The sequence below is a fragment of the Papilio machaon genome, chromosome 13 (assembly GCF_912999745.1).
Source record: "Papilio machaon chromosome 13, ilPapMach1.1, whole genome shotgun sequence".
Classification (NCBI taxonomy): domain Eukaryota; kingdom Metazoa; phylum Arthropoda; class Insecta; order Lepidoptera; family Papilionidae; genus Papilio; species Papilio machaon.
In genome coordinates this window covers 564,088-578,895 of record NC_059998.1, presented here as the reverse complement: position 1 = coordinate 578,895, position 14,808 = coordinate 564,088, and the positions used below count along the sequence as shown (strand labels likewise).

At 38.4% G+C, this 14,808-nt stretch overlaps 3 protein-coding genes across 3 annotated transcripts; 2 read left to right on the top strand and 1 right to left on the bottom strand.

Moving 5' to 3' along the window:
- Positions 1-130: 130 nt before the first annotated feature.
- LOC106719321 (protein lin-37 homolog) lies at positions 131-1,657 on the bottom strand. Its single transcript, XM_014513635.2, has 6 exons — positions 1,466-1,657; positions 1,168-1,267; positions 887-1,093; positions 648-783; positions 376-524; positions 131-281 (listed from the first exon to the last, which is right to left on the bottom strand). The coding sequence occupies exons 1-6, from the start codon at positions 1,542-1,544 to the stop codon at positions 272-274; spliced, it is 681 nt and encodes a 226-aa protein (XP_014369121.2). The 5' UTR covers positions 1,545-1,657; the 3' UTR covers positions 131-271.
- Positions 1,658-1,963: 306 nt separating this feature from the next.
- LOC106719313 (partner of Y14 and mago) lies at positions 1,964-3,708 on the top strand. Its single transcript, XM_014513626.2, has 3 exons — positions 1,964-2,132; positions 2,395-2,664; positions 3,274-3,708. Exons 1-3 carry the CDS (start codon positions 2,099-2,101, stop codon positions 3,543-3,545), a joined length of 576 nt encoding a protein of 191 aa, XP_014369112.1. The 5' UTR covers positions 1,964-2,098; the 3' UTR covers positions 3,546-3,708.
- A 2,222-nt stretch (positions 3,709-5,930) lies between these two features.
- LOC106719303 (ATP-dependent RNA helicase DDX42) lies at positions 5,931-14,538 on the top strand. Its single transcript, XM_045680816.1, has 15 exons — positions 5,931-6,361; positions 6,548-6,641; positions 6,880-7,049; positions 7,469-7,709; positions 7,934-8,090; positions 8,266-8,405; positions 8,489-8,588; positions 8,663-8,791; positions 9,257-9,431; positions 9,886-9,982; positions 10,067-10,217; positions 10,369-10,562; positions 12,861-12,970; positions 13,202-13,337; positions 13,850-14,538. The coding sequence occupies exons 1-15, from the start codon at positions 6,114-6,116 to the stop codon at positions 13,997-13,999; spliced, it is 2,292 nt and encodes a 763-aa protein (XP_045536772.1). The 5' UTR covers positions 5,931-6,113; the 3' UTR covers positions 14,000-14,538.
- Positions 14,539-14,808: the final 270 nt, after the last annotated feature.

The window sequence follows — 14,808 nt, the reverse complement described above, 5'->3', positions numbered from 1 at the left end:
ATTTGCATTGAAATTTAAGTCACAGCAGCCCACAATTCCTTCTGCGCGGAATTAAATATAACTTGATTATTAGCCTAAATAATAGCTTCCTAATTTCATCAAGAACCATTGAGCCGTTCTGGAGATACCTTCTATAAAACATCGATCCAAACTTTCGCATTTATAATATTATAAGTTAGATTTTATAATGTACTTATAACTCTCCTGTTATTTGTGTGCTTGTATTCTGCAGCTTTTTAATATTCCTTACAAGCAATATATATAATACACATTATAGGGCACTGAAACAAATAAAATATTACATTAAAAAAACTTGACAGAATATTTTTGCCTACATAAGAATTGTTAATTAATTTAATGGTACATGGGACTCACTTGACATTAATGTTATTGAGTACACGCTGTGTCTCAGCATACCGTGCCTCTACTTTAGCACCCTGAGCAAGCCACGCCAGTCGTATTCCATTCCAGCGCCTTGAGTATTCCTCTAGAAGTTTCTCCCTACTCGGTGGTGGAGCTTCACGCTAAAACAAAATATACAAATTAATAAGTTATCTTTAGAATTAAAGTTATTTTTTGATAATTTGGTAAAAAACATCAAATGATAATAATTGATTCAGTTCAAAGTATTCAGTTTCAATACTTACATAGTTTAAATTGATTTTGTTTTTGTCGCACAGCTTCTGTTCTGGTGTAAGATCTGGTATTCTGGACACGGGAGGTCCCTCGGGTCCTGGTAGCTCTACACTATCTTCTAATAGATCTGGTTCTGGAATTCTTTTTCTGAAAAAATAACAATAGTAGTTAGTCTCTAAACAATGGTGAAATGTTATAAACATTAGATACTTGTTAATGTCTAACTTATTTATATAATAAAAAAAATTACCCAAATTCACTATAATCCGCCTTTGGTTGATTTGCAATCCATGCTCTACAGATAGGATACAGTGGAGAGTCTTCACTGAACTGTGACAAGTCAACACTCCTGTCAAAAAGTTTCAACACATAAGACTGACGCACCGGAGACTGTTTCCTCTTTGGTTTCTCATCATCTTCTGATGAATAATCTCTCTGTTGTTCATAGCTACTTTGCCTGTAAGTACATTTTATTCTTAAAAGACAATTTTTAGAAATACCAATTGAGTTTACAAGTATTTAATACATTACCTTCTTCGCTTAACAGGACTACCTGTTGAACCATCAGATTCATCTCCAAGAACCTCCATCAAGGCACCTTTAAGACGACCCCGTGCTGTAAATACCTCTTCTAAAAAAATAAAATAACTAAACTAAAAGAAAAAGCATTTTGTAGTCAACAGTTTTTTTAAATTGGATTTCCATCCAAAAAGTCATATTTTAAAGCCTTCATTACCTTCCATGAAAGAACACCTGTGTGTTTTAAGGAATTGCATTGTATTTTTTAAACATATGCAAATTAAACATATACAAATAAACATTTACTTACTTTTGTTTTCATCGCTATCTTTTCCATTACTTGTTTTTGATTTGTTCTTCATAGCAAGTAATCTAATACGTTTTGACATACTGCTGTGATTATCTTTTTAATGTTACTTAATATCGTAAGTACTATTTTTGTGAATAAAGTGTATAATTTTATCAAAATCGATAATTTGTTAATAGTTTAAAATTAAAATACAAATGATGTCAAAATTATCATTTTTGACAGATTTCAAATGTGGATAGTAGATTAAAAAAGCATAAATTTAGAGAAAGAGTGATGTTTTTGTGGACTAAAATAAGTCATCGCACAACTTTTGAGGAAAGGACTATTTATAATAAACATTTATTTGGTAATCCTTTTTTATTTCTTGCAGATGATTTGAAACAAGCATTGTACCTTTTAATTAAATTAATTTAGGCAACGACTTAATTATTTAAAAGTTATTGTCGCCAATAAACCGAGATATTTTATCTGTAATACAAATTTGTCTTTAGTAAAAAAAAAAATGTTCAAACGTCAAAATCAAAATATCAAAATAGTTGCATGCGAAAAAAGTGCAGGAACGATAATTCCTGTATAAACTTAATGACGGATTTATGAGATTTGGGGTTGCAAATTTGCAATCTTGGAGCTAGGATGGCTACTACAGGATATGAGCATGATGCCGATGGTAAGTTTTGTTTATCCTGATATCCTTTTTTTTATTATGATCCTATAAACATGTTTGCAAATAGTAGTACAAAATTACAAGCGACTACATAACAATCTCAATGAATCATTTTTAATGTAATAGATACTTAAAAGTTTGCATTGGTAGTAAAACTTCACTCAAGACCTTCGTTTAATTTTCGCTTTGCTTTATGCTTGACATCATATAGTAAGCTTATTCCTTTACAAACCGTATTTAAGCAAAATAATGTGATTTCGAGCAGGTTGTAAGTTTATACCAGCGTCACAACGTCCCGACGGTACTTGGCGCAAACCTCGGAGGATAAGAGAAGGTTATGTCCCCCAGGAAGAAGTTCCGTTATACGAAAGCAAGGGCAAACAATTCAAGGCTCGTCAAAACACAGGATTACCTGTAGGTCTAACACCAGAAATTGTGGCCCAAGCTCAGAAAAAGAAAGGACAAGGAGGTACAATACAACCCATACCTGGTATGATAATAAATGTAGAAAAGAAGAAGAAGAAAAAGAAGTCAGGTCTGTATTGTTTCAAATATTCTTAAATTAAAAAAGATAGTGCCAAAACTGGTAGTGTAACATTATTGATGAAATAATTAAGACTTGGTGATAAAATACTTTAGAATATCACAGAAACTAGAAATCTAATTACATAGTGACAGATGTGGGCAGATCAGCTCTGAACTGATTCAAAAGTTGAGGTAGGTCACATAGACTTGAATCATTGAGCTGTAACTCACTAAATTGGCAGCTCATGGCTCAATCTGATGTATTACTATGTGAGCCAAGGAGTCGTAAGCCAGATGGCAAGTCACAGGGATCAATTATAACTCTATGCAGGTACAAATAGAACTGATCTGCAAGCTGGTTCACTGATCTGTTTCACACATGCAAACTGTGAGCTGATGTGATTTACAGGTCATCAATTTTAATTGAGTAAACCATAAATAGATAGTGCTTATTTTAAAATCATTTGGGGATTAACCTCAGTTGAAATATTCCTATAATGTTATACATGTTTAATTGATGTTTATTTACTACATAAATATTTGTCCAGGCTTATTAAAATAACTTCAGATGTTTTTAAGCAAGTATTATAACTTTTTCAAAGTATTTTTTTTATCATAGGAGTAGAAGAAGCAGCAGACAAGTTATCTAAATGTGAAATAATAGAACCTAAATTTAGTACTCCAACACCTTCCTCAAATAACTCCACACCAAGTTCGGACCCAGCAAAGAGATTAAAGAATCTAAGAAAGAAATTGAGAGAAATTGAAATGCTTGAAGAAAAAATAAAGTCTGGAATGTTGAAAACTCCAGATAAGGATCAAAAAGAAAAATTGTCAAAGAAAAATGACATAGTTATGGAGATAGAGAAATTAGAGATTGCTAGTGAATAAGTTAATTAAAGAGAACGCCAAAATGGAGTAAAACATAATTTACACTATAAGATATATTGACAATGAAATAATTTTACCATCACTGCCTGAAACTGAGGATCATGAGAGCAATATGTGTTTTATTCAATTATAATTTATTTACAATCGTCAAACATATTTCAATCATTTCCTATTCAAATCTCACTGTGTTTATGACACTTCAACAAAAGAAACAAAAAGAAAACTTTACTGTCTATACATGTATGAGAATGCATCTTCAATCTTATCAATCAATCTTGCTATTATAAGTGCGAATGTTTGGATGGATGGATGGATGTTTGTTACAAGGTATTTCCAAAATGGCTCAACAAATCTCAATGAAATTTGGCATATATGTAGAACATAGTCTGGAAGAACACACAAGTTACTAATTAAGGTTCTTTTTAATTAATTCCTTGTGAAGGGTATCAGGGTGACAGCTTGTACATACATGTATGTGTTATATATAACTAGCTTATACCCGCGACTCCGTCCGCGCGGAATAAAAAAAAAAGAGAACGGGGTAAAAATTATCCTATGTCCTTTTCCTGGTTCTAAGCTACCTGCCCACCAATTTTCAGTCAAATCGATTCAGCCGTTCTTGGGTTATAAATTGTGTAACTAACACGACTTTCTTTTATATATATAGATTATGGTCACTATGGTAACCATAAGTGGCTTACAACTGGGTTGTTCACCCTTCTTTTCTATATATCTGTACTGATTGTTGTGTCATAACTAGTTATTGGTTATAATGATTACTAATACTTGCACATTCACTGCATTTTTATTATATTAATGTTTTTTATGGTTTGCATGTGTGAAGCTGACTAGTGAACCATCACCGACCATTATACATTGATACTAGACATTGCCAATACAGTTGATAAGCTAGCAGAGGAGTAGGATGGTTAATTTCCATTATACTTAATCCCTGCAATTTGCAAAATAAATAAGCAAACTCTTTTATCACTTTCAATGCCACCAGGGCTTTCATTTTCGAGGCAAGTTGGCAAATGTGTCAAGCAAACTATTTACCTGTATTGAGACATGGATTTTTCCATAAAAGTTAAGAAATTTCTTTTGTTGTAATAAATAAACATTATTTACTATATCATTTATTACATTTTGAAATCTTAGTTACATAAAGAATGCTTACTTTATAAATGAGGTTTTTATTATTTAATGGAATATTTGTGTGAGTTAAAAGTAGTTTTTTTTTTCAGTAAACAATATATTTACAAATTACTAATAATATCAAAATACAGTAGAGAAAATCTTTAAACATAAAATGTGGTAGTTAATTCACCTAATTAATACATTCAGTTACACTAACATTTTCACTTATTAAAAAGAACTTTGTCTACAACAGTAATGAAAGTATTAAAAGATATCCTTTTAGCAACCTATTTTATATGATAGATATATTTATACAATAACAATTTTAGTAAGCTGTTTAATATAAAACTGAGAAATGTACTAGAAAGACTATGAGCTTCACACGAAAGTAGAACTAGCCAGACATATTCTGTAACAAAAATAAAAATGTTAATTTTTTAATTATAGATTTAACTTGAGATTGTGAAATCGTAGGTTTGTAGAAATTTAACGTGTTAAATATAAACACGTAATAAATACGCATTAACTGTTTTAGTTAAAAACAGGTTTCAAGCAGTTAGATTAGGTAATTCGAATTTGATAGAAAAACTTACGTTGTTTCAAATGAACTCATTTCTAGCTTTCTGTCTCGCATAATTGCCCAAGCATGCTAGGATTCCAACAACGGCAATGCCGATACCTAACACGGTTGCTAGGAAATCTCCAAAATCGTATCCTGATGATGCTTCCACTTTACTAATCGCTAAAAACGCAAATACGAATATACACAACTGATGAAACATGATTATTATTCAGTATTCAATTGTTCGTCTAAATTTAGTACGAATGGTAAATAAAAAATCTTATGTTTCGCAAATCGTAAATATTTTGTTGAGTTTATTTAAGACTCGGTATTTTGGGTATTTTGGTATTTTCTATGACATTTGACAACCTCAGTCCCAGAGTATGCAAATTGTAAAAGATAAACGATAGATTTTGCCCCATAGGATTGCTGTAGGTTTTTTACAAAAGTTTTATAATGTTTTACATTTCTATGATATATCAAAGAAAGAATTGGCTCCCAAGATGTAAATTTACTACTTTAAGTGCCAAAATTCTATATGTAACTTTTACAAAATACTACCATTGCAGAAGGTAAAAGTTTTAGAAGGTAATGGCAAATATGGCAACCCAGAAACTAGAAGAATTTCTTATAGGCGCTGTTGTTATTTTGCTTATTTGCTTTTTGAAGATATAAAAATTGAAAATAAATATTAAAACATCCTTTTATGTAACGAATAAATTTTCGCTCAAGTCTAATTTAGTATTTTCATTTAGTTATCAACTACAGTGTGACATACGTGGAAAGTTAAAAACAAATAACCTCCCTGTTATGATTAATTAATACATACTGAATATTGTTCTACAAATAGTGCTATCTAAAATATCAAAATGAGTTACAATTCGGGGGGCAGTGGTGGGAAAGGTTTTGGGTTCGCCGGATTTTCGATGCCAAAGCGAAATCCTTCGAACGTCTCCTTGCATGCAGTTCCACCTCCTACTACACCGATGCATGCAGTACCACCGCCAAGTTCAGGTCTCTCAAAGCAAGGATATTCAACAATGAATTCTATAACTCAAAATGCTGTGGCTGGCAACTGGGGAACTCTAGGAAAAAAACGATCAAAAACCGAAGATGAGTAAGTTTGAAAATATTTAATTTATACCATTTAATTTAAGCATTTATTAAGTAATTTTCATGTAGTGTTTTGTTTTTTGCTAGTATAGATCACTTTAAACAGGCAATAGTTTGTTTTCTTTCAGTTATCTTTACAAAAATGACTTGATAATTTAGTTAATAAATAAATATGTCATTATTGTTGTAGATATTTTGATGATGATGATGAGCCTCCAACGCCAGCCTTGGCATACATTCCGGCACCTGGTAGTCCCACCAATGACATTGCTTCAAGCTCTAAGGTACTAATATATTATTATTTTTATAATCTGTTTAGATATTAAGTAACTGGTTACAAATATTAGAAAATATAAAAAAACGGACAAAAATATATTTAATGCCATATCACCAAATAAAATGTCTAGTCCCACTGTATCATTAGTCAAGTTCAGTTTTATATTTGTAGGAGAAATAATGTGGCATGGAAAGATAAATAATTATTAATAATTTTCCTTGCTAATAGTAAATATCTTGTCATAGGCTGATGATGATGAAGAGGACCCACTGGATGCTTACATGGCTGGTTTAGAAAAGCAGGCAGCCAAGGACATGGTCACTAGTAAAGAAAATGCAATAGCTGGTAAAGAAGACAGCGGCAGAGGGACCAGAGGGGATATTGATGAGTTAGATGATGAAGAAAGTTACTATAAGTAAGTACAAAAAGATAACATTACCATATTAATTGAATTTAAAGCTGATAAACCAAAGTGTCCTTCAAGAAGCGAGTCTAACATCTCCTTAAAGGACAGTGTTGTTGGTCACCTCACCCAAAGTTTATTTGCCTTATTCTCTTATAAAAATATATATACCACTAGCTGTCGACCGCGACTCCGTCCGCGCGCAGTTAAAAAAAAAAAGAAAAATAGATGTTGGCCAATTCTCAGACCTACTGAATATGCTCACAAAATTTGATGAGAATCGGTCAAGCCGTTTCGGAGGAGTATGGCAACGAAAACTGTGACACGAGAATTTTATATATTAGATAATGGTGTTGTGTAGTTTTCATATCTTATATTTAATTTACCGTACAAACTATTTATATAGATAATAATAATTAATTTTTATATAGATACATGGAAGAGAATCCTCTGGCAAATGCTGGTGATGAATCAGACCAGGAAATAGAATATGATCAAGATGGAAATCCAATAGCACCACCAAAGAAGAAGATAATTGACCCGCTGCCACCTATTGACCATTCGGAAATTAATTACGAACCATTTGAGAAAAATTTCTATGTGCCTCATGAGGAAATTGAGAACTTAACACATCAGCAAGTTGAAGACTTGAAGAAAAGTTTGGGTGTTAAAGTTAGTACATTACATTTTTTTTATACCATAACCAATGGTAGGACTATGACAGTACATGGTACACGGTACATGGTACATGGTACACGGTTCACAGTACACGGTACACGGTACATGGTACACTCCATGTAAACATTTATGTATCTTGTCTTACTTATCTTAATAATAATAACTAATAGTATTTTTCAATAGACATGTCAAAAATATCAACATTGTTTTTATTTCAGATAACAGGTCCGGATCCCCCGCGGCCAGTGAGCAGCTTCGCACACTTGGGCTTTGACGAGCAGCTGATGAAAGCGATACGCAAGTCGGAGTACACGCAGCCCACACCAATACAGGCAGCTGGTGTGCCTGCTGCATTGTCCGGCAGAGATCTTATTGGTATGTTTATTGATGTACTCATTACTTGATAACTGTACAAAGTTACTAGTATTGGTTGAAATGGTGTTATCTTAGTTGATGTTAACCTAATTTGTTGAACATCTATTGAAAGGTTGCAGTTTTTATTTTGAAACTATTTAATGTTAATTATATTTTTTTCAATGGAATATTTTAGGTATCGCCCGCACTGGTTCGGGTAAAACTGCAGCGTTTTTATGGCCTCTCTTGGTACATATAATGGACCAGAAAGAGCTTGCGCCGGGTGATGGACCAATTGGGTTAATTCTGGCACCTACAAGAGAATTAGCACAACAGGTAAGATTTAGAGATATAAATGGGAAAAGGAAAAAGATCTTTTGCCCCTTTTATGGTAATTCAAATTTGTTTGTTTTTTCTAGATCTATATGGAAGCTAAACGTTTTGGTAAAGTATATAATATTAGATGTGTTTGCTGCTATGGTGGGGGGTCCAAATGGGAACAATCGAAAGCTTTAGAAGGTAAGTCACCATAAAAACAGATTTAATTTTTAATATCAAGTTTTGTATATTATCTACTTTTAAATCTTTTGTAGGTGGTGCTGAAATAGTAGTAGGAACTCCTGGCCGCATGATAGACCTGATCAAATGCAAAGCGACCAATCTACAGCGAGTCACATACCTTGTGTTGGACGAGGCGGACAGAATGTTTGATATGGGATTTGGTAAGTAAGCAAAGTGAAGAGTTTTATTATTAGTATTATTTAAGTAACTTAACTCGTTCAGCTAACTTAACTAGTTAGCTTGAGGTCCTAAATGTATGGAACTATACACTCGAACAAAATGCTTGGTAAACTTTGAATCCATACAATCTTCTTCTTCGACCATCATTCTTCAATCGACTTCTAACAGTAATTGCTAAACTTTAATGATCTTACTAATAATATAAGTGCGAAAGTTAAGATGGATGGATGGATGTTTGTAGGTATCTGAGGAACGGTTCAATGGATTTTGATGAAATTTGGCATGGATATAGAACATAGTCTAGAAGAACACGTAGACTACTTATTAAGTTCTTTTTTAATTCCGCGTAGACGTAGGCTAGATTTATTACTAGAATTTTTTTTAGATTCCGTTGCGGGTAGTTACTAGTATAACATAATGTGACATGATTGACCTGCGTTGTGCAGAGCCGCAGGTGCGTTCTATCTGCAACCACGTGCGGCCGGAGCGCCAGGCGCTGCTGTTCTCCGCCACGTTCCCGCGCCGTGTGGAGCGCCTGGCACGCGACGCGCTGCACGACCCTGTGCGCGTGCAGCATGGCGCCGCCGGCGAGGCCTGCGACCTCGTCACACAGCACGTCAAGTATGTACACACTTTACACAATGTACGACTCGACTGTACACCATGACAGAATGTACGACTCGACTGTACACCGTGACAGAATGTACGACATGACTGTACACCGTGACAGAATGTATGACTCGACTGTACACCGTGACAGAATGTACGACATGACTGTACACCGTGATAGAATGTACGACTCGACTGTACACCGTGACAGAATGTACGACTCGACTGTACACCGTGACAGAATGTACGACTCGACTGTACACCGTGACAGAATGTACGACTCGACTGTACACCGTGACGGAATGTACGACTCGACTGTATACCGTGTCAAAATGTGCAACACCAGTGTACACTCACATGACTGTAATACCGTACAACTCTCAGTAATAATGTAAGAAATGCTCCATATTTTTATATTAGTCGTTATTTGGTCAGTATATTATTATAGTCACATTGTTTTTTACAGAATATTCAACAAACCGGAGGATAAATGGACTTGGCTGTTAAATAACTTGGTAGAGTTCCTATCTGCCGGAAGTGTTATTATATTTGTTACTAAAAAGGTACATATTTTATACCAACATAGGTAACTACGATAGTAACATATCCTAAGTGTATGTAAATTAATGTTGTTGTGTGACTGTCAGTTAGAAGCTGAGCAGACAGCAGCGAACCTTGGCGTGCAGGAGTACGACGCGCTACTGCTGCACGGTGATATGGATCAGGCGGACAGGAACAAAGTCATCACAGCCTTCAAACGACAGGAGAACAGCATCCTCGTTGCCACTGACGTCGCCGGTGAACATTGAAACTCTTATCACAAATATTATTTTAAATCTAGCTAAAAAAGATTTCAAATTAGTGACATTTGTGCATTGAAATAAACTCTTAAGCTTAGTAGAGGTTGTTTGGTGACTAATTGAGAAGTGTATTATTTGTTGTCGTGTAGCTCGCGGTCTGGACATCCCTCACGTGCGCACAGTGATCAACTACACTGTGGCGCGCGACATCGACACGCACACGCACCGTGTCGGCCGCACTGGCCGCGCCGGAGTACGCGGGCATGCGCACACGCTGCTCGCCAGAGACCGCGACAGGGAGTTCGCCGCGCATCTACTGCGCAGTCTAGAGGCCGTGCAGCAGGTACAGTACACACACACGCACACGCACCGTGTCGGCCGCACTGGCCGCGCCGGAGTACGCGGGCATGCGCACACGCTGCTCGCCAGAGACCGCGACAGGGAGTTCGCCGCGCATCTACTGCGCAGTCTAGAGGCCGTGCAGCAGGTACAGTACACACACACGCACACGCACCGTGTCGGCCGCACTGGCCGCGCCGGAGTACGCGGGCATGCGCACACGCTGCTCGCCAGAGACCGCGACAGGGAGTTCGCCGCGCATCTACTGCGCAGTCTAGAGGCCGTGCAGCAGGTACAGTACACACACACGCACACGCACACGCACCGTGTCGGCCGCACTGGCCGCGCCGGAGTACGCGGGCATGCGCACACGCTGCTCGCCAGAGACCGCGACAGGGAGTTCGCCGCGCATCTACTGCGCAGTCTAGAGGCCGTGCAGCAGGTACAGTACACACACACGCACACGCACACGCACACGCACCGTGTCGGCCGCACTGGCCGCGCCGGAGTACGCGGGCATGCGCACACGCTGCTCGCCAGAGACCGCGACAGGGAGTTCGCCGCGCATCTACTGCGCAGTCTAGAGGCCGTGCAGCAGGTACAGTACACACACACGCACACGCACACGCACCGTGTCGGCCGCACTGGCCGCGCCGGAGTACGCGGGCATGCGCACACGCTGCTCGCCAGAGACCGCGACAGGGAGTTCGCCGCGCATCTACTGCGCAGTCTAGAGGCCGTGCAGCAGGTACAGTACACACACACGCACACGCACACGCACCGTGTCGGCCGCACTGGCCGCGCCGGAGTACGCGGGCATGCGCACACGCTGCTCGCCAGAGACCGCGACAGGGAGTTCGCCGCGCATCTACTGCGCAGTCTAGAGGCCGTGCAGCAGGTACAGTACACACACACGCACACGCACACGCACACGCACCGTGTCGGCCGCACTGGCCGCGCCGGAGTACGCGGGCATGCGCACACGCTGCTCGCCAGAGACCGCGACAGGGAGTTCGCCGCGCATCTACTGCGCAGTCTAGAGGCCGTGCAGCAGGTACAGTACACACACACGCACACGCACACGCACACGCACCGTGTCGGCCGCACTGGCCGCGCCGGAGTACGCGGGCATGCGCACACGCTGCTCGCCAGAGACCGCGACAGGGAGTTCGCCGCGCATCTACTGCGCAGTATAGAGGCCGTGCAGCAGGTACAGTACACACACACGCATAATTTGTACGCAAATACGTACACGCACACGCACATGTACACAAATACGTACACGCACACGCACATGTACGCAAATACGTACACGCACACGCACATGTACGCAAATACGTACACGCACACGCACATGTACGCAAATACGTACACGCACACGCACATGTACGCAAATACGTACACGCACACGCACATGTACGCAAATACGTACACGCACACGCACATGTACGCAAATACGTACACGCACACGCACATGTACGCAAATACGTACACGCACATGTACGCAAATACGTACACGCTCACGCACATGTACGCAAATACGCACACGCACATGTACACAAGTACGTACACGCACACGCACATGTACGCAAATACGTACACGCACACGCACATGTACGCAAATACGTACACGCACACGCACATGTACGCTAATACGTACACGCACACGCACATGTACGCAAATACGCACACGCACATGTACACAAATACGTACACGCACACGCACATGTACGCAAATACGTACACGCTCACGCACATGTACGCAAATACGTACACGCACATGTACGCAAATAAATACACGCACACGCACATGTACGCAAATTCGTACACGCACATGTACGCAAATACGTACACGCACACGCACATGTACGCAAATACGTATACGCACACGCACATGTACGCAAATACGTACACGCACACGGACATGTACGCAAATACGTACACGCACACGCACATGTACACACACGTACTTACGTACAGATACGCAAACATACGTACATCTAAAGTAGTAAATTCGCATCTTAGGATCTTAGGACATAACATCGAATATCGTATAGCAAACTCATCATAGATTTAATAAGTTTTTGGCCTTCGTTCACTTCCTCTTCTATACTTTCCATACCCACCATTACGTGCATTACCCAATTTAATGAAAGTAATTGCATATGTTGTAAGCATCGATTGCTTTTCGTTGAAATTATTATGAAATAAAAGTCCTCGACTATACATACGAGCATACACAAAGATGTATATTTGTGGTGTATATTTAAACTAAGGTAGTGTTTGTGTGTGGTGTTGTCAGGAGGTGCCGGAGGAACTGCTGCAGCTGGCGATGCAGTCGGCCTGGTTCCGCAAGTCTCGCTTCAAGAAGGGCAAGGCGAAGAATCTTAACGTTGGCGGATGTGGACTTGGGTTAGTGTTTAGTGTTTACAAAATATACAAAAAATAGAGCACAAATGTAGAGCATCGGTGGCTCAGGACTTGACTTGTAATCTACAGGTTCTGGGTTCGAATCCCGCCATGTACTAATATGTTTTGACTTGTCTAACTTAAGGTAGGCTCCGAGTCCCTCATTGGGGACGTCTAGTGAGCTGATGATGAGACAAAATAGTATTTGTGTTGTAAATGAAGAGTACTGTGTAGTTACAAGGAGCGGCCCGGACTGCCGGCGTACACAGAGGAGCCGCTCAGTGTGATGGGCGCAGCTGAGAAGCTGCAAGGACCAGCTACAGACCGTCTCGCCTCACTCAAACAGGCTTTCCGCTCACAGTACAACCAGGTATACACTTTTCTACTAACTTGTGTATCCAACATTTGTGACTACTTAAAGTTAGCTTAAGCAATAAGTAATCTTACTAATATTAACTTATCTAATATATAAAATTCTCGTGTCACAGTTTTCGTTCCCGTACTCCTCCGAAACGGCTTGACCGATTCTCATGAAATTTTGTGAGCATATTCAGTAGGTCTGAGAATCGGCCAATATCTATTTTTCATTTTTTTTTTAACTGCGCGCGGACGGAGTCGCGGGCGACGGCTAGTTAATATTATAAATGCTTAAGTTTAGATGGATGTTTGTTTGAAGGTATCTCCGGAACGGCTCAATGGATCTTGATGAAATTTGGCACAGATGTTGAATATAGTCTGGAAGAATACATAGGCTATTTAGCTTATTAAGTTGTTTTTTTATTCAGCACGGACAGAGGCACAGGCGACAGCTAGTCATTTATAAATCTTCAGAAATTTTACTGTTTCAAATGTGTATAATTTTTTAAATATTAACGTTTTTAGTTCACGGCGTCGACGGACCACTCGTGGGAACAGACTCTGACGTCTATCCAGCCTGGAGTGAACGCGCCTGCAGCACAGACTGCGCCTGCGCAGCCAGACACTAAAGCTGAGAGAGTCAGGAAGAGTGGCAAGAGGAGTCGGTGGGAGTAGACAGGAGAAAGACCACACAGAAAGGCTTTTTTTTTAGATTGATTACGACTATGTTTGGTTGTGTTGGAAGTAACGAGTCAATGATCTAATAAAGATTCAGACAGATGTTAGAAATATTAGGAAAAACTTTTAGATATATCATAAAATAATGCCTTGAAAATGAAAGCAATTAACTAATTAGTTTTTACACTAGATGATGAAAATTGGCACAAGATTAGTTTCATTAAAGAGGGGGGGTATAGGAGGGTCGTAGGGAGGGATTTTTTTTTTACAATTTAACGGTTACATATTGTAATTCATTCGTTCTTTAAAATTAATGAAAATTGTAATATTACATTTAAACAAAAAAATATCATTTAGTTTGACTTTATCACTTATTATTGACTCTTTGGATTTTTCATACAAAAAACTATAACTAGAAGTTATTTTAATGCGGAGAAAAATAACTTAAGTAGATAGCTTTAGCGTCAAGAGTGGGCTGTCATCTGTCAAATTTATTTACGTCATTCTAGCGATTTAAAAAAAAATACCCTTGTTTCATCTTACTTCTTACTAATATTATAAATGCGAATGTTAGGATGGATGGATGTATGTTTGAAGGTGAAGAAACAACGGATCTTGATGAAATTTAGCACAGATGTAGAACATAGTCTGGAAGAACATACAGACTACTTATTAAGTTTTTTTTTTATTCCGTGCGGATGAAGTCAACTGCGACTTCTATAAACTATTACTATTAAAAAATATTTAATTTTGTTTTTTGTTTGAAGTTTGACGGAAGTCGTTGCTAATATACAGTATAAATAATA

Bases quoted from the DNA above. Each gene is read 5' to 3' on its own strand.
- LOC106719321 (XM_014513635.2), bottom strand. From the start codon at position 1,544: ATGTCAAAACGTATTAGATTACTTGCTATGAAGAACAAATCAAAAACA. The intron at 1,268-1,465 runs GTAAGTAAATGT...TTATTTTTTTAG, and splicing joins AGATAGCGATGAAAACAAAA to AAGAGGTATTTACAGCACGG. The intron at 784-886 runs GTAATTTTTTTT...TTATTTTTTCAG, and splicing joins GCGGATTATAGTGAATTTGG to AAAAAGAATTCCAGAACCAG.
- LOC106719313 (XM_014513626.2), top strand. From the start codon at position 2,099: ATGGCTACTACAGGATATGAGCATGATGCCGATG. The intron at 2,133-2,394 runs GTAAGTTTTGTT...GATTTCGAGCAG, and splicing joins ATATGAGCATGATGCCGATG to GTTGTAAGTTTATACCAGCG. The intron at 2,665-3,273 runs GTCTGTATTGTT...TTTTTATCATAG, and splicing joins GAAGAAGAAAAAGAAGTCAG to GAGTAGAAGAAGCAGCAGAC.
- LOC106719303 (XM_045680816.1), top strand. From the start codon at position 6,114: ATGAGTTACAATTCGGGGGGCAGTGGTGGGAAAGGTTTTGGGTTCGCC. The intron at 7,710-7,933 runs GTTAGTACATTA...TTTTTATTTCAG, and splicing joins AGAAAAGTTTGGGTGTTAAA to ATAACAGGTCCGGATCCCCC. The intron at 8,091-8,265 runs GTATGTTTATTG...GGAATATTTTAG, and splicing joins GTCCGGCAGAGATCTTATTG to GTATCGCCCGCACTGGTTCG.